Here is an 18,575-nt window from a genome sequence, read left to right as displayed (position 1 = left end):
TTTGGTTTCAGGGTCATAAAGATAAGATGAGCTGCAAATATTTGAATAGAGGGTCACTTTTACTACTACTACTCCAAAAAACATTTATATTTACTTTCATCAAGTGATATGGAGTATGTCAGATTCCCCGAGCAACAAGCAACCCACTTTGTGGAAGTTGGGTTTACATCCAAGATAGGGGCAAGGGCAGTGCTGGAAGCGGCAGACCTTTTACAGAATCAAGGTTTAACCATACATGAAGCTATGCCATTAGACATTAGGATGGGGGAAGGAAGGGAGAAGAGAGGAGTGAAAATAAAAAAAGACCAAGTGAAGGGAACGCTAGTGGCTCCTCATGTTAAAACTGAGGAGGACAAGCAGCCAATGTGGGCGCTATTACCAGAGATCATAACACAGGTCTGCCAGAAATTGGGCGTGGGCGAGACATGTCTTTAGTTGGGAGAGCATGAGGGTGGTAAGTTGGAATACGCGGGGTTCCAGTTCTTTTAGGAACCACAGTATGAGATCAGAGGTATTTGGTAAGAACAACCTGATTCTCCTACAGGAGACATGGTTGGTCAATGCGCCAGAACTAGAAGGCTTTATAATGACTGTACAATCAGCAACGACAAATGGGAAAGGAAGGCCAAAGGGAGGTTTGTTACTTGCTTTTAATGCCACTCTCTTCAAAGAAGTGACAGTTATCTCTAACGAACAAGAGGGGATTTTGGCAGTAAAATGTGTGGCCTTAACATCTAAAGGGGAAAAACAAATAGCAGTAGTAAACTTATAGTGGAACCCCGCGTGCCCAAAGCTTGCAGTTTTTTGGGACATTCTGTCTAGTGTGTTGACTGAAATAAAACTGTCTTATTCCGAGGCATATGTTTTGGTGGCAGGGGACTTAAATTCCCAATGCGTGGAAGGTGGTAAAGGGAGAGGAGTATCACTCCATAAGACCATCTCAACAAATGGGAAAGCGTGGGGATCTTTTTTTAAAGAATGGGATTTGAAAATGGGGAATGGATCCCCAAATTGGATTACATGTTCATGTCGCCAAGTATGTATGACCAATGTGAAAACATGAGAGTAAGAGAAGGAGGCACAAGCGACCACAAACGACTAGAAATATCAGTGAAATGGTATAATGTAAAGAAGGTAAAGAGGCAGACTGAGTGTATAGCAGTAAATAATCCAAACAATCGGTTAGTCAAATACATCAGGGAAGGAGAGAATTTGAACAAAGCCCTGGATAAGTGTAAATATGAGCTAAGTGATAGAAAATTGAAACATATGTGCAACCCTTACGTTTTTCATGATTTTCTGTGGTCAATTGAGGCTCCCAGACCGGTGGTAGGCCAAACGAGAAAACTCCACAAACATACATTTGGTAAGTATACTTGGGAGAAGAAACATGAGACGCGGTGAACAATATGTGCTATCAGAAGGGAGGAACACGTTACAACTATTAGAGAGGCCAAAATAAAGTCCATCAAAAATAAATACAAACAATGATAGGGGCGTGGCTAGGACGGCCATGTAAAGGGACGTGCTCCTTCGATCCTGTATAGATCCTGGGGAAAAAGTGCACGCACGGATGCCTGCCAGTGCTGTGAATTAACATCCGTGACTATGAAGGTGGGGGCCGTACTCGCTGAACTTTTGGTGCACATGGGATGCACGGACACAAAGTTATACCCATTTGTATAACTGCGGGCCCGACTCGAAAAATGGAAACAAAATGGCAGCGGGAACAAAGGGATCATTGAGGGTCATGGGCGCTCTGCAGCGATAGCTGATGGAAGGATCAGACGGTACCAGTAATGGATTTCAGGATCCTGTTTTAAGCAATATACCCGAAGGGGCCGTGGTGTGGAGAAGTGGAGGAAAGAAGGCGGACTGCCCGGACCGCGCTTATGCTTTGCGAGCCGAGAGACAAGATCGAGACAGCAAGACGCCCGAAGAGGCGTGCGCCCGGAGCCCGAATGCGCATTGATGGTAACTGCCGAGACCCGCCACAAACTCGCGGCTGATGCTGGGCCCGCAGTGAAGCCAGACTGAACTTGGAAGGTGCCCATGGAGTAAGGCAGAGACCGGGGTCACGACACAGAGTGCGCAAGTACGTGGGTGGACACAGCCCACTCTAAGGGTGAGGCAAGCGACCAAGACAGCCAAGAGTGGCCTGGTGCCACGCAGACCTTTGTGCATGGGGAGGTGCAGCTGGCTTACGCCCGGACAACACGGCAGGATGTCTAATAAAGTGGTCAGACCCAGGACCAAACAGCCCACAATAGAGGCCTACACCAAGACGCCCCCAGGTGCGGAGGGAGGCAAAAGCAAGGAGACCCCCACGACAGAGGCGGAGGCACCGGGCACGATCCAGGAGGTGCAAGCAGCAATTGCAGACTTGAAAGTGGCCTGGGAGACTAAACTGGGCCAGGCAATGAACGAACTGAAGGTGGGCCTGGACCTCAAGATTGGTGCGGTCCAAGAGGAAGTGAACCTGCTGAGACTGGACGTGCGGACGATTGCGGAGCGCACCGGGAACTTGGAGAAGGAGATGGCCCCGAATACTGTGGCGTGCGCCGCACATGGATCGGAGCTACATGCCCTTGTGCAGCGGGTGGGCAACCTGGAGGACAGAGCAGAGGAGGCAGAAGGGCGGGCCAGACGAAACAACATACGAATTGTCGGTTTGCCGGAAGGAATGGAGGGGCACAACCCAACAGAATATGTTTAAACCATGCTCCTGCAGGAGATAACTGGCGGGGCGCTGACCCAGGGGTTCGCGATTGAAAGGGCGCACAGGGCCTTGACAAGAAGACCGCCCCCGGGAGCCCCCCGCGACCGCTGATTGAAAATATTTGGAACTATCGAGACCGGGAGAAGATACTCAATTTTTTCGGAAGGGAGGAATGATCGAAAGGGGGGGGGGGTGGGTCGGCAAAATTCACGGCATATCCAGACTATACGCTGCACGTACAGCGAAGCAGGATGAACTTTGGGTCGGTGAAAAGAAGAGTAAAAGAAGCAGGCCATCATTATATGTTGCTTTACCCAGCCAAGTTGAAAGTGTTCTACAAGAACAAATCCCTGTTCTTTGAGACGCCGAAGGATGTGATGGAATGGCTGGATATGCAGGGCCGCCCTCAGGAACCGGATATCCAGATGGGGGCTGCAGGAGATAAGTAGCACGCAGCTGTGTCCTCCTCGGGGACATGGCTAGGACATTGGGACTTGAATATAGAGTTCAATTAAGCTTGTGGGGAGTGTGCGGCAAGATAAGCTGGCGGGCTCCGCTGGGCGCAACAACCCTAAACAGATAAGTGAAAGCACCTAGGAGGCATCCCTTGAACCCATTAGTAGTATACCTAGTTAGGTCACGGTTAGATCGGTGACGCCCTGCGGGGTCCTAGTCCTCGGACGCTAGATAGGACCAGACGCGGGTGGGCCCGAGATCCAGGGATGGAGCTGGGCATTTGTTGGGGTAGGGTAGGGTGGGGGGAGGGGTTGGGTTGTGTGCAGTGAGGTGGAGTTGGGGTACAGGGGGGGGGGGAAATTGTTGAGGCTGGGAAGGGTAAGAGTCAGTAAACGGGCCCTCACGGGAAGCAACGGAGGGAGGAGTGGATTGGAAGCACACCGATTAGATGGCATCGGGTAATCTTAGAGTGGTGACCTGGAATGTGCGGGGCCTAAACAGTTACTTAAAACGCAACAAAGTGATGCTGTATCTAAAAAGGATGCGTATTGATATAGCCTTGCTACAATAGACCCACCTCACTAAGGAGAAGCTGGAGGTGGTCAGGAGAAAATGGAGGGGTAGTGTCATGGGGGCCACGTATTCGACATATGCAAGAGGGGTGGTCACATGGGTGGCACCGCACGTGCCGTTCCAGGTGCTCAGTTCGACAATAGACCGAGAGGGCAGAATGGTGGTGGTAACGGGACTCCTGGAGAACAGAGAGGTGGACATCATCAATTTGTACGCCCCGAACCATGATACGGCGGCTTACTTTAGGTCCCTATACAGTAAGATTAGCCCCCTGGCGGGTGGCGCGATAGTGTGGGGAGGGGACTTTAATTATACCCTGAATCCCAGAATAGACAGGTCAGATGACAAATCAGGGAAGCTAGCGCCAGCGGCTAAAGCGCTGGGGACAATGTTGGAAGACCTAGGCCTAGTGGATGTCTGGAGGAAGCTGCATCCATTGGACAGACAATACTCGCACTACGCAGCACCACATGACTTGCACACGAGGCTAGACTATGTGTTTGCAGCGTCCGAGATATTGGGAGAAATGATGGGAGCGGAATATAAGGCTCGGGTATTATCCGATCACTCGCCTCTGGTCGTAGAGTGGCGATATCAACCCCCCAAGGCCCGCATCCCGACATGGAGACTCAGAACTGAGGCGTTACAATATGCGGGGTTTCGAGAGGACCTGAGGGAGGCCATCGAGGAATATTTTGAAACACGGGCAGGGTACGCTCTTTGGGAATAGTATGGGAGGCGTTTAAGGTGGTGGTGCGGGGGGGGGGTCGCTATATCGAAATCTAAAGAGCTCCAAGGGGGCATTGAACGGGAACTTCAGGAATCAGAAAGAGAGCTGGAGGGTCTCATGCAAAATAACTAGACAACCCGGGAGAACATTGCCAAGATAAAAGACTAACAGTTAACCTGCAATGGACTCTGGGATAGATTATGCAAATTAAATTACAAGAAATACACGGATAGAATACATGCAGGGGAGGATAAACCGGGTAGATTGCTGGCCTGGCTGTATAAGATCAAGACCCCCCCGCTCAGTGATTAGAGAGATCAGGGATGCGGAAGGCCGAACCCGTAACACCTAGGAGGGGGTAAATGAGGAGCTCCTCAAGTATTATAGACAACTATACAAGGACACAGGGGAGGATATGAACCAAGACATACTGGGAACAATAGAGGATATAGGGCTGCCCACCCTGGATGACCTAGAACGTGCAGATCTGGATGCCCCTGTTACCTCGGACGAACTGGAAGTGGTGATCCAACATCTGCCCACATGTAAGGCGCCTGGGTCAGATGGGTTGCCTAGCGAGTTTTATAAGACATACAAGCAGGAGCTACTCCAGCCGTTGCTTGACATGTTTAATGAAGCCTACGAGCGGGGGGACTTGCCACCGTCCCTCCGCGAGGCAGTGATCATCCCACTTCTGAAATCAGGAAAGCCAGCCATTGAGTGCGGGTCCTATAGACCCTTGTCCACGCTCAATCAGGACAGTAAAATACTCACAGCAGTATTAGCCAATAGGCTAACGAGGGTGATTGGTAAGTTGATACACCCAGATCAGACGGGCTATGTCCCTGGTAGGTATATCACAGACAACCACAGGAGGCTGCACCATATCATTGATTACACCGGGGAGGACACGGGTGAGTTGGCCATCGTGTCGCTAGACGCGGTCAAAGCCTTTGACTCGGTGCGGTGGCCATGGTTGAAAGCGACCCTGAAAGGTTACGGAATGGGCCCTGGATACATCAGGTGGGTCCAGATGTTATATAGCACCCCGGTAGCGAGAGTTAAAACGGGATCCACAATTTCAGACAAATGGCAACTCAGCAGAGGGACCAGACAGGGATGCCCCTGGTCACCCATGTTATACATACTGGCACTAGAGCCGCTGGCAATATGCCTGCGACAACAATACGGGGAGGTGGGGATTCGTACGATAAGTGGCATGCACCTGATATCGCTGTATGCAGATGACATGCTCCTCTATTTGCGCTACCCGGAGGAAAACCTGCAATATGTACTGGAGGTGATGGATCGTTATGCCACCCTCTCTGGCATATCGGTGAACCCCGGGAAGTCTAGTTTGTGCCCCTTGGGAAGGTATAAGAGTGTCCCGTTGGAGAGGCTGCCTATCCTGCAAATACCCTGGCAACCTGAGACATTTAGGTATCTGGGAGTAAACATTTATCACAGGACGGAAACAGAGCACGAACATAATACAGAGAAAGCAATGGAGGGAGTTAAGAATAGTATGGTGTTCTAGTCTAGATTACCCCTATCTATGAGGGGGAGAGCAGTTTTGCTCAAAATGGTGGTTTTGCCCAGACTCTTACATTTTTTTGTAAATGTCCCGTATTCGATTCCCAGAAGTTTTTTCAAAAGACTTCATGGTATGTACAGGAGCTTCATATGGGGCAACTCCAGGAACAGAGTGGCCCTGTGGAAACTACAGAACTCGTGTGACAGGGGGGGCATAAACTTGCCAAACTTTGAGCTTTATTATCTGGCGGGGCAGCTGTGGTTTGTGGCCAGGTGGTTGTCGTCAGAGGACTCGGCAGAAGCTAGACTTTTGCAGGGCGACTTGCCTCCATACTTTCTGAGAGAGACTGTGTGGCTACAAAAGAGTAAACTAGTGGGAAGAGGGAGACTATTGGAGCTGGGTTGGGAGGTCTGGCGCAGGACGTGGAGAACGGTGGGTGATCCGGATCCGCTCTCCCAGCAGGTTCCGCTGGTGGTGCTGTGTGGAAACGACTCCCAATTGCTTGAGGTAGTCCGTAGATACTGGGAACCGATGGGCTTGGCCACCCTCGGAGATATATGGCAGGAGGGGGAGGTATTGGAATTCCAGAGTTTGCAGGAGGAGACAGGGGTGCATAGAGGCCAATATAGAACTTACACCAGACTCACGAAACGGGTGAGGGAGAGGTGGCCTGAGACGGTGTTGGCGGAAGAACCTGATGCCGCCCTGGAAACAATTTACGATCTTTCGGAGGGCGGGCACGAAATATCCAGGGTATACGAGCTCCTGAGAGCTAAGGCTGGGAAGGAACTGCTTCAACTGAGGCAGGACTGGAAGGAGGAGGTAGGAGGACCCATGACAGAGGGGCAATGGGAGAGAGCTCAAAGGTAGCATAAAAAGGTGTCCCGTAATGCGAGACTCCAACAGATCCAGTTGTATGTCACCCATAGGGCTTATCTGACCCCCGGGAAAATAGCCAGGTTTGGAGGCTCGGCCACACAGAAATCCCCAGGTGTGGGGAGGTGGAGGCGGGGTTGCTACACATGTTCTGGGCCTGTCCCGAGGTGCACAGATTCTGGGACGAAAAAAAAACTAAGATGGCCCGTGGGGGAGTGGTGCTGGATGTGTGGTCGGCTTGGGCATGCATGCTCGGGATTTTTCCCAGGCCACGCAATCTAAAGCACATAAGCAAGATGAAGGACCTGGCTTACATCCTGGCCAAGCGTAGGATCGCATGGGCTGGAAGGTGGCCCACAGACCCAGGGTGGAGACATGGTGGGCGGACCTCCTGAGATGGGCGGAAGCAGAATCAGTAGTATGGTTTGAAGCCGTTACCGGGGGGGGGGGGTGAGGAGGAAGTGGGCCCCCTGATAGCCTGGCAACAATTAGTGACCTCTATGGTAAACCCCACCAGGTTAATCATGAAATAGAAGACTCAGACGAGTCTACAACCACTGTGATTCCCGAAAACGCTCCCGTAGATGACACGGATGAGCCGGCTCAAGTTTATGGGGTGGGTGGGGAGAGGACGGAGAATAACATTGTATAATGTGACGGTTTGATATTGATTATGTACGTCCCGAAAAGCTGTATTTTTTGTTGGTTTTGTTTGTTTAAAATAACTAAAAAAAAAAAAAAAGAAAATACAAACAATGGTCGAAACAACAGCGAATGTCCCACGCCCAGGAAGATGGGGAAACTACGCTCAAGGCAGTATTAAATAAGAACACTCTGAACTTTTGGTCCTTAATTAATCAGCAATCTACGGACCAAGCCGGAGCCTTGACAAATATGGTCACAGAATTAGAGTGGGTAAACTTCCTCTGGAAGAAATATGCCAAACCGACAGGGGATTTATTTTTCCCCATTTCGGGCAGTCAGTGGAACTTGGACTTACCGGAAGAAGATATTTATGCCCTAATAATAAAATCCTCAGCCTCAAGGGCGGCTGGCCCCAAAGGCTTAACATATCAAGTCCTGAAGGGAAATCCTAGAAGGTGGGCTAGTCTCTTAAATACTTTCTTTCATGGGATACTAGGGCTCAAAATGATCCCATCATCTTGGAAATCGGGAGTTATAGTCCCAATATTCAAGAAGGGGGACAGAAGAAACCCCCTAAATTATAGACCGATCACCCTCCTTGATGTGGAAAGTAAGCTGTTTGCCAGCATAGTGCTGAGAGACCTGGAATGGTGGGCTGAGTTAAACAACATTTTTCCAAAACAGCAGACAGGCTTTCGAAAGGGTCAATCCACAGCCCTAAACGGCATAGTACTCTCTACTCTCTGTAACAGCAAGGAAGGGGGGAAAATTCCAAGATTATATGGCGTTTTTATTGATCTATCCAGCGCCTTTGATTTGATGGATCTGGACAGATTATGGCTCAAACTAAAAGGCAGGGGTGCTCGAGTCCAACTTATTGATATATTGGTCTCCCTGCATGAAGGAAATACGGTCCAAGTAAAGCTAAATGCAGATGGGTTTTTATCAACACACATCCCAGTGAAGAGGGGGGGTGAGGCAGGGGTGTATGGTTGCTCCCTTCTTGTTTAATTTCTATTTAGCAGATTTTGGACAGAAGGTCGATACGGCAGCACTGGGCAGTGCCAAGTTAGGCACAAATGCACTAAAGTGGCTCATGTATGCAGACGATATCGTCCTCCTAGACAAGACACTGGTGGGCATTCAGAGGCTGCTAAGTGCTTTGGACCAATACATGAAAGAGAATGATCTAAAGGTAAATCCGGATAAATCAAAGATTGTGATTTTTGGAAAGAAAGGAGGTAGAGGGATGTACGGTTGGACAGTGGGGGGTAAACGAATTCCTGTGACCGAGGAGGTAATTTACTTGGGCTATACTTTATTTGCAACACCAAGAGTCTGTATGGTATGGACAGAGATGCTACGGAAATGTACACAATTGACGGCACAACTACAGAAAATAATTAAGCTATACTGTACGTTTTCTCTCCTTCCCGCTATTCGTTTCTATTGAGCAAAGATTGTTCCAATTCTTTTATATGGCTTAGAGGCAAAACCACTGGCTTGGAATATGGATTGGCAGACAATAGAGGGTAGGATTTGGAAAAAAGCGCTACACCTCCCAAATAGTCTACCAATGGCCAGCCTGTGATTTGAGTTGGGCCTCTCCTCATTAGGGGTACTGGCCGACTGGAAACTTTTATCACTCCACAATCTGATAACAAATCCAAGACGAAATACATTATATGAAGATCTCCAAGTCCATCTGAGCTGAGATTCGGCGGGGGTATTGCAGGACTTAAAAAGATTATCCCAAGGAGTTCTTTCCAGATGCAACAACGACATAGATACTCTAATCACTAACCCCATGAAGATTAAGAGGGATCTGCTACTATCTGATTGGATAAAGACAATCGACCACACCCAGTCCTCTATTGTGGCACCTTCACTTTCTCCGACTGACATGAGTCTTAGCTCTGTAGCAAATTCCCGGAGGCAAAATTTTCTCATACTTCGCCTAGGTTTGATTCATACAGGATTGGTGCTTGTCCGTTGGGGCCAGAGTGAAAGGAGCAGACAATTATGCCCACAATGTCAGAACCCAAAAGACCAGTCACTGGAGCATTTGTTAAGATTCTACGAAGGCACATGGGAGGTGCGAAAGAAATATTTGGAACACTTTGTTAGCTCAAGTGACTGGTTGACATCAGAGGACTTCTGGGTGAGAATGACTTCAGGCCATGAAACGGCCCTGACTATAAATGTGGTTAGAGTTCTACAACAGACAGGTTTTATTTAAGATCAATTGGAATGTCTATTGATTAAGACAGTGACAAGAAAGACGATGAAATTTGAGAAACATGTTTCTTTCTATTCTTGTTTTTAGAAATATAAGATGCAAAATAGTAAATTTTATATTTGTCTTTTTTCTGTTGGTCTGTACTTGTGAAAAAAAAACAAGTTTGGTTTATACCACAATAAAAAAAAGAAAAAAAGAAAGAAAGTAGGCATCCTCCAAGTCCAGCGACTATAGGAAGTCGCCTTCCTCCAGCTGTCCCAGCACGTGCTGGAGGGTGACCATCCAGAACTTCTGGGACTTGATGTACTTGTTTAGACGACAAAAGTCTAGGATGGGTCGCGAGCCGCCGGTCTTTTTTCTTATGAGGAAGTATCGTGAGTATACTCTGGAGCCCCAGAGCCTCTTTGGGACGAGCTCGATGGCTCCTTTCTTCGGCATCGCCCTTACTTCCAGCAGCAGTTGAGGGACGTGGTTTTCCTTCCTAGCCTCAGGAGGAATGCAGGGGCACTTCTTTAGAAACTCGAGTGTGCCCGCGGGCAGGGCATCCAGCACCCAACGGTCGGTGGAGATGGACTCCCACACGCTGATGAACTTTGCCAGGTGGCCTCCCACCGGGTTGCTCAGGTGGGGGCCCGACGCTACGGCCGGTTCAGTCCTGCTTGGCGGCAGCCTTGCTGGCGACGACGAGATCCTCCCTAGTTACTGCGTCCTCTGTAGGCCTCCTGCGACAAGGAGCGGGCCGCCTGGCGGTACGTCGAGGAACCGCCGCCAAATCCTTTGGAGGCACCTTGCTTGCCTCCAGAGTTCCGAAAGGGCGGCCGTCGTTGCTGTAAAACTCCCAAGGCCCGAGCCGTCTCTGTGTCGACCTTGATGGCCTGCAGTGACTCATCCACTGTCTTGCCAAAGAGGTTGTTTCCGTCGAAGGGCATGTCCAAAAACTCTGGTTCTCGTCGGGCAGGGAGGCCCTAGGAGTTGGAGATGCAATGCCCATCTTGTCGTCACCACCTTCGTCATCCGTCCCCGTCGTGGCCGTCTCTGTTCCTGTGTCATCCCTCGGTTCAAGTGATGGGGATGAAGGCTGCGAAGGCCGTGAAGGCTGGAAAGGCGGGGGGGGGCGAGATCTCCTCCGCTTGCTTGGAGGACTTCCCGATGGTCCAGGCTCCGCTGGATTGTCCACTGGAGGTAAGGGCAACCTTGTCCTTATCTCCGTACACAAGGCCTGGATCGCCATCAAGATTGCTCCCGAGTTGTCCTGTGGCCCAGGTGTCGGCTGCGACGGGCAGGACGGCTGGGGAGTGGAGTCCTCCTCCTCCTCCTCCTCTAGCCCCTCGTCGGCACCACCATCGCTTTCTTCGTCTGCCTCGTCGGGATCCCTCCCGTGGGACCGGACCTCCTCAAACTTTCTGTCCAGGATCTTAGCGACTCCAGCCATCTCCTCTTCAGAGGCTGTATCAGCGTCCATGATGGCCACCGCCCCCCCCCTCTTTTTCCACCAGGGTGTTCACGGGGGTCTTATCGATGGGCTGAAAAGAGGATTCCCTCCACGGTGGCAGGGAAACTCTACGCCCTGAGGTCGCCTTCACTGGGATAGCCTCCACAGGCTTCGCCAGGGCTGCCACTGCTCCCTCAATAGAGGCCTTAGCTGGGTGAATCAGGGCCTTCACTACTTTAGGCGCACCTGAGGCCTTCACCTTGGGGGAAGGGGCAAAGCCTCGCTCCCCCTCGGCTGTCTGTCGGGATCGACCAGGACTTCTCCAGAAGCTTACCCGGGTTCTCAGATTTTCTCCTCCCCGAGTCAGAGCGTTGGTTCGTGGTTGAAGGCGTCAGTGAAAGTGCGCCCTGCCTGGCAGCTGAGGAGCCCGACCCATCGGCGCTCCCGGTGCTTTGCCTTTTGATGGGCCCCCGTCGCTGGAGCGCCCTCAAAGGACTTAGAAGACCGCTCGGACGACTTCTTCTCACCTGCTGGGGTTTTTCCTTCCAGCCGGTTGGTGAGGCGGATACGCCAATCCTTCATAGTCAGTTCTGACATGTTCTTGCAAAACGCACAGTCCTTCTCCATGTGTGTTTTGTCTTCGTGAAGGCAGTAGAGGCATCGGGAATGCTCGTCCTCCTTGAAGACATTCTGTAGTCCGTATCAGGGCAGTTCCTGAACAGCTTGGATCCGGGTGTCGTGTTTCCTTTGTCCTGGGCCATGTCCATGCGGGGTAGGCCTCAAAGATCTTCTGGACTCCTCCAAGAAGTGAAAACTCGACGATAATTCCGCCGTTGAGGGGCGTAGAAAATTTCGAAACGGGTCCCCGTTGATCGGAAATAGAAACGGTGGAGCTTGAGGCTCGATGGACCAAAAAAATTAGATTAAACTCTTTGAAAAATCGCAAAACACAGTAAAAGCTCGAGAGCTATAGCACGAGGACTCCCAACACTTGAACGTGTGGTGAAAATCTGAGGATGGCTGCCAGGGGAGGGGCTTAAGGAGAGGGCAGTCATTGGCTGGGGGCAGTATGACCCAAAGACCAGTGATTGGTTACTACTAAGAAATACAGTTCAGAAACGAAACTGAAACTGATTTTTTCTTTTCTGAGGATTCCCAGCCTGACGACAGGGAATATTCATGAGCATGTGAATCCATGCCAGACCCTATGCTGGAGAAAGTGAGACTTTTACCCGGCTATTTACTTAAATTACCAAGTTTATATCAGAGAAACATTCCTAAAGTTCCAACTGAATATTCTGCTTTGTGGCGAAATAGTGAACATTGGAGCCGGTTCTAGTAGACCAGTAGCATCATGCACATTTATCAACAAACTGGGTCAGTCAGAATCTTGGAGACACTTGCTAGGAGTGTGTCCGGTACTTTTCAACGTCACCGGTTATTACTCAGTCCCTTTATTAATTCAGTGGAATCTATCATGCAGAATGTCTTCAGAGGATCTTACTGCACTGACTCTGGCTGTCGCCAAACTAATTACAATTATCTTATAACTGTGTTTACGTGGATTGAGGATATCGTCATTTTAATTTGTTCGTTTGATGTGATTTTTGATAGTTGCTATAGGTTACTCCCATGTGTTATGTTTACTTGTGAAAGGTTTTATGAAACCAGAAAACAAATGCATCCAGTTTTCCCAGCATACTGTGTTGGGCTCACCGGGCCTGGTGCCCGGGAGCCCAATGAAGACACCTTACACTGTATTTTTTTCAGAGAATCCCTGCCAGTGCCTGGGTGGGGACACCATTTATTTCCGGCACACACACACACACACAAGTCGTCACCTGACACGCATGACGGCTCACGTCATAACATCCCATCAAGTCTCCCCCTAACGACCTCCAACCAACAACAACAAAAACAGGATACATCACAATAACTGCTGTAGTCTCCACTCAAGTTCATTGTCCCAGAGTCTACTTGCGAGTTGCCGGTCGATTCACTGGGGGTACCTCCGGTCGGGGACTTCTGAACCATCTTCGCAGCGGCCTGGTCCTGGTGGGTCCCCTTCCCGGACATATGGACTGATGGACGATTCCTCCCCTTCTTCACTGTCGCCGGGGATTGCGGAACTTGTCGAACCCAACTGGAGCTCATAATTATCGACTCTCGTCCCTGTGGGTCCATGACCATGGTCCCTTTTCTCCTCCTTGCTGTCCATGGCGTGGTCTCATGTGGAGACATAACTTGTGGGTAGGATTTCTCGTTCACACAAGCACGGCTTCAAAGACCACCACCGGGTCGCCGGACAGTCTCACGCTCGTTGGCCCGCTCCTGACGCTCTCTCTATCTCGCCGGATCGGGGTCCACCAGTCATCTTGAGTGGTGCTCCGGGATGAGTGACGCGCTCTAGCACCCCATTAGGGCCTCGGTCGGCGACATCCCTGTGGAGGCATGCAGAGTCCTCTCGTACGCCATGAGGAATGACATGAGGGTGAGGGGCTGCTCCGTGTCCACTGCGATCCGGGCCGCCTTGTTCAGGGTCCTCATGAATCATTCCACAAGCCAGTTAGCAGTGGGCCAGCAGGGGTTGATGAGTTTGTGAGTCACTCCATAGAAAGCAGGAATTAAGTTAGCCCATTGGAAGGGCAGCCCATTGTCTGACCTGATGGAGTTTGGGGTCCCATGGGCTGCGAAGAGTCCTTCAAGTACTGGAATCAACACATTGGCTGGCGTGGATACCACAAATTGGACTAATGGGTATCTTGAGAATTCATCTAGCACCACTATGAAATTCTCAGACCGCAGCACTGTCCCGAAGTCCATGCTGAGTGCTTTCCATGGTGCCGTGGCCCTCACGGGAGACTCCATGGATGGCTCCTTAATGGTGGGTCTTGCAGCTTGGCACCAGGTACACCTGGCCAAGGCTTTGTTCACCTTGCGTTCCATTTCGCGGAACCACACTTTTTCGCGGAGGCGGGCCTTGGTCTTGCTGGCTCCCTGGTGTCCGACATGCGCCAAAGCCAGAATCTTCTATTTTAACACCAATGCAATGACCAGTTGCGTCCCTCGAAGCAGAACCCCTTTTCGTTCGATTGAAAGTTCTGGCCGGACCTGCCACAGGCCTTAAAGAAAGGTCTGGCCTCGGGTGTGCGAAACTGTGTTGCCGACAAAAAGGGCTTCCAGGAGCCAGCCTGCAGCTGGGCCATTAGATCCTACAGACCCGAGTCGCTCCTGGTGGCATTGTGAGGTCAGCGACATCGAGTTGGGGACAGATGCCTGTGTTGTCATGTCGACAAACGCTTCTGTATTGCCCCCTTCGTCTTTGCGGGCTCCTGGGTCGCCCTTACCCGCTGGTTGGAAGTAGTCTGCAAGGTTGTCAGCCCCGGCTCTGAACAGTAAGGTCACCCCATACTCTTACCGCTGGAGGAGCCACTGTTCCAAACGTATAGGTGGCCGCGGAACCGACCCTATCATGATCGGGACGAGGGGCTTGTAGTCGGTGTAAACCGTTACAGGGTGACCAAAGATATAGAGGTGAAAATGTCTACAGCCCCACAAAATCACGATCTGGGAGTATCAGTGTTCCACTTCTAATAGGGCCTTGCTGGCATATCACCCCTTGATTATTGACTTGCAGAAGCACTGCACCAAGCCCGACGGGGCTAGCGTCCACAACAATCTCTGTGGTATGGGCAGGGTCGAAGTAGGCCATGGCCGTGTCCATGACCAGAGCCGCCTTCTCTTCCGTCTGTCCCCACAGCCAGTCTGGTCCCTTGTTGGTGAGCATCCAGAGGGGTTCGGCGATGGTGGCTAAATGGGGTGGGTGGGTCGGGTGCAAGGACTGCCCTGTTGATGTTGTTCACTTTCTTGGGGTTGGGGGGAAAACCCCCTATTGTGAAAAACAAGGCCAAACAAATTTACCTTGGGTTGCATGAACCGGCATTTACGTTTGTTGAGCGTGAGCCCATGTTGAGTAAGGCGAGTGAGGACTGCCTCTAGTTGAGGAAGATGGTCTTTTGTGCGACTTGGAGAAGACTAGCACATCGCCCTTTACATTTAGAACTCCGGGGAGCCCTGCTAGTATGCCCCTGATGGTGTGCTGAAATACTTCCGCTGTCGAGGACACCCCAAAGCTCAGTCTTTTGTACCTGAAGAGCGCAAAGTGGGAAGAAAATGTGGTGATGGGCCTTGAGTCCATGTGTAGGGGGACTTGATGGTACCTTGCCTTGAGGTCCAGGGTGGAAAAGACCTTGGCTCCTTGTATATCGGCAAGGATATCACCCTGGGTAGGCGTGGGATGACGCTCCCTACAGATGGCCTATGTCCACGCATATTCGAACCTCTTTAGGAGATTTGGGTTTGGTTGCCACCACGAAGGGAGACGCACACAAGGTGGGGCCTACTACCCTCTCGATGTCCGCCTTCTCGAGCTTCCTCAGCTCTTCCTGAACTTTCTGCCTCGGGTGTAATGGTATTCAGCTGTGTCGTAGTGCCACTAGCTGTACGGAGGCATCAATGTGAAATCTCACCTCTTGGTTCTTCAGACATCTAATGCCATTGAACAGGTGTGCAAACATCTCAAGCAGGCACTCAGAGTCACTAACATACACTTGGAAAGCGAACTGCACCAGTCTGAGGTCTTACCCCGTAGCGCAGCTCAGAAATGTGTCTTTTGCAATGGGTGTGACATAGAACGTAGTTTCCACAGACCCATTGTTGTGCTTTACCGAGGTGTGGAAAGCCCCATCCAGTGGTATGGGAGCTGAGCTCCCGTAGGTGACGATTTGAATCCTGGGGCAGTGCAGCACCAGTCAGTGGTGGTGACAACTTCTTAAACTGTCCCACAGGCATTACATTGACTGAACCTCCCGTGTCCACGAGCACCGGCACATTCTTTCACAGAATCGTCACTAGCTTGCTTTGAGTGCCCACGTTACATCAGCAGTTCTCTGACGCAAAGAATGCATCTTCAAGGTTCATTGTGCCCTCGAGGCATAAGTGTGTTGGTGCTTGTTCTGCCCCTAGAGCTGCAACCTTCCTTTGGCGTGGCTGGGGCAGGGTAGGTGGCGGTCTTGCTGTTGGCGGGCCAGGGCATGGTGCTTGGCACAAACTTGCAAAGTGATTGGGCTTACCACACCGCCCAAAGCTCTGTCAAACCGCCGGGCATTCCCGCTCATGTGGGGTTGGCCCTCCGTAGTTATCAAATAGCTTTTGCTCGCCGCCTTCAGCCAGCTCACCAGACCTTGTCCATACGAGGGTTGTCCACTGGGGTTCGGCGCACCACCTGCCATCACCGTGCACACTGTATCAAGCAAGCCTGCCTAGGAGGCCTATCCATCTGCGCAGCACAAGGAGCTCCTGTGCCCGGTCCAGCTCCAGGATTCGCTGCAATGGAACATCAAGTTCCTTCAGGATTTGTCAGCGTAGGGCAGTCGATAAGCAGTGTTGAATTATCTGGGCACGGACCTCATCAGTCTCGTTGGGACGGCAGGACATCGCCAGGCGCCGAAGTCATGCAAGGTATGTGTCTAGAGATTGCGTTGTGTCTTGGTGCGCCCGTTGCAGCCTGAATCTCTCTTAATCCCGATTAACCATGGGACGAAAGTAAACCTGGAGCGCAGTCTTTGCCTCTGCATACGAGTCGTCACCGTCACCTGGTTGAAGGAACTTGAAGATCTGGTCTTCCTCACTCCCTGCATAGAATAGGAGTATTGTTTACATTTTTTGGTCATCGTCTTCCCCAGAGGTGGCGAAGAACATCTCCAGCCTTTCAACGCACGTGTCCCACCCGGATTCCATCCTCATCGCCAGTTGTTGGGTTCACTGCACCTGGTGCGCGGGAGCCCATTGAAGACATGTCACGCTGTGTGCTGTGTTCTGAGAATCCCTGCCCAAGCCTGGGCGGAGCCTCCATTTATTTCCGGCACACACGTCGGTCGTCACCTGACACGGGTGATGGCTCAGAGTAAGGTAACATTCAGGAGCCTAAGTGCATCATTATGTAATTCACTGCCTCTGCCAACTTATCTCAGAGACCAAATATTTTTTCAAGAACACATATTTATGAGCACTGCACTGGTATCATCCGACTTCTCAATGCCTATGGCATGACAGAAAGCCTTGCACCCTTTCCTTTCTCCGCCCCTAAGGGATTAACCTTTTTTCAAAAAGTAAAACCAAGCCATTCAAAAAAAAAACTTGCAGCCCAAAGGAAGACCCCAGATATAATACTTTCGGACATGACTCTGGCCCTCATAGCCTTATTTAGTCTAATTTTAACGGACAGATCATGCATGTATCGAAATATCCCGGAGTCCTGGTCTTTTTCGTCGCAGTCCTAGACTCCCTCTTCCCCCTAAATAAACAGGCAGCTTGATATAACAAGCCAGTGTGTAAAGGGAGGGACAGATTTAGATTTAAAAATACATTAACGAAGGAGTATGGCAAGCCGGGGTTGGTTCTTACATGTTCATATTTTGGAAAGGTTCGTATTGCAAGTCTGTATTTGGAGACTATGCCTCATGCAGTGAGGACTGTGACGTCGAAGACAGACGAAGGAGTGATGAACTCAGCACGTGGCGAGTATTTGGCACATTACAAATCGCGGATCAATGGGCAAGTTAACCTTGCATTAAATGAAAAAGATTAACCACGATGGGACCAACACTAAATAGAGAAAACTTAAGCTGACTGTGCGTTTGAAACAAAGCGGACATTTAACAAGTTAAGGATGCGTGTTTAGTAATTGCTGTGGTTACACTTCGTGTTAAAGTAAACTTCAGAATTGTTAATGTTAACATACAACATTCTCACAGATGTTAAGGTGCCGAGATGCATGCATCACCCACACTGAATAAGGCAGTCCTAATACTAACTAAACACAAGAGGGCAGCATTTGACAGCTTAATTTTTTTAATGCAGCACTTCTTCCTCGATTCCAAATTGTACGAAACAAAACAACCAAATTAGAAACGTCATGTTATCTGCCTTCGCTGAATTATCAATTAAATATACTCAGTGGCAAATAGAATAATATACATAAATGCTCGCTTACATTTTGAATGTTGATTTGCAGCACCGTTTTGTAGTGGTTGAAATCTTTTGCAAGTTCAAAGCCCTGATGATAAAACGTGAAGATTCCTTGAAAGAATGATAGCATCTAAAGAAAGAACAAGAAAGGCCTCAAAAGCAACATATGGTAAATGGTGCATGACATTAATTTCAGTTTTGAATAAGTCGCTTACTCTTCCATGTTGCTGCTGCAGACACAGACAACGAAAAATAAGACCTACACAGAAACTCAATCTGCCACCTTGGTTTTAGTCAGATAACAGAGCGACTGACATCAATCAGGCTGTGATCAGCGAAACC

General features: G+C 50.1%; 1 protein-coding gene across 2 annotated transcripts in view; it reads right to left on the bottom strand.

Annotated features, from left to right (window-relative positions):
- Positions 1 to 18,575, bottom strand: part of ARHGAP10 (Rho GTPase activating protein 10) — a 2,208,119-nt gene that overhangs the window by 1,328,784 nt on the left and 860,760 nt on the right. The window contains exon 7 of one of the 2 annotated variants that reach the window (XM_069631250.1): positions 18,259 to 18,363. The exons of the other annotated variant lie outside the window; for it this stretch is intronic. Within the exon in view, the coding sequence (XP_069487351.1) occupies positions 18,259 to 18,363 (105 nt within the window). The remainder of the gene's footprint in view (positions 1 to 18,258; positions 18,364 to 18,575) is intronic. 2 annotated transcript variants of the gene reach the window in all.

The sequence above is a fragment of the Ambystoma mexicanum genome, chromosome 6q (genome assembly GCF_040938575.1).
Source record: "Ambystoma mexicanum isolate Mex_15411 chromosome 6q, UKY_AmexF1_1, whole genome shotgun sequence".
NCBI classification, from domain to species: Eukaryota; Metazoa; Chordata; class Amphibia; order Caudata; family Ambystomatidae; genus Ambystoma; species Ambystoma mexicanum.
This window is presented reverse-complemented; position numbering and strand designations above follow the sequence as displayed.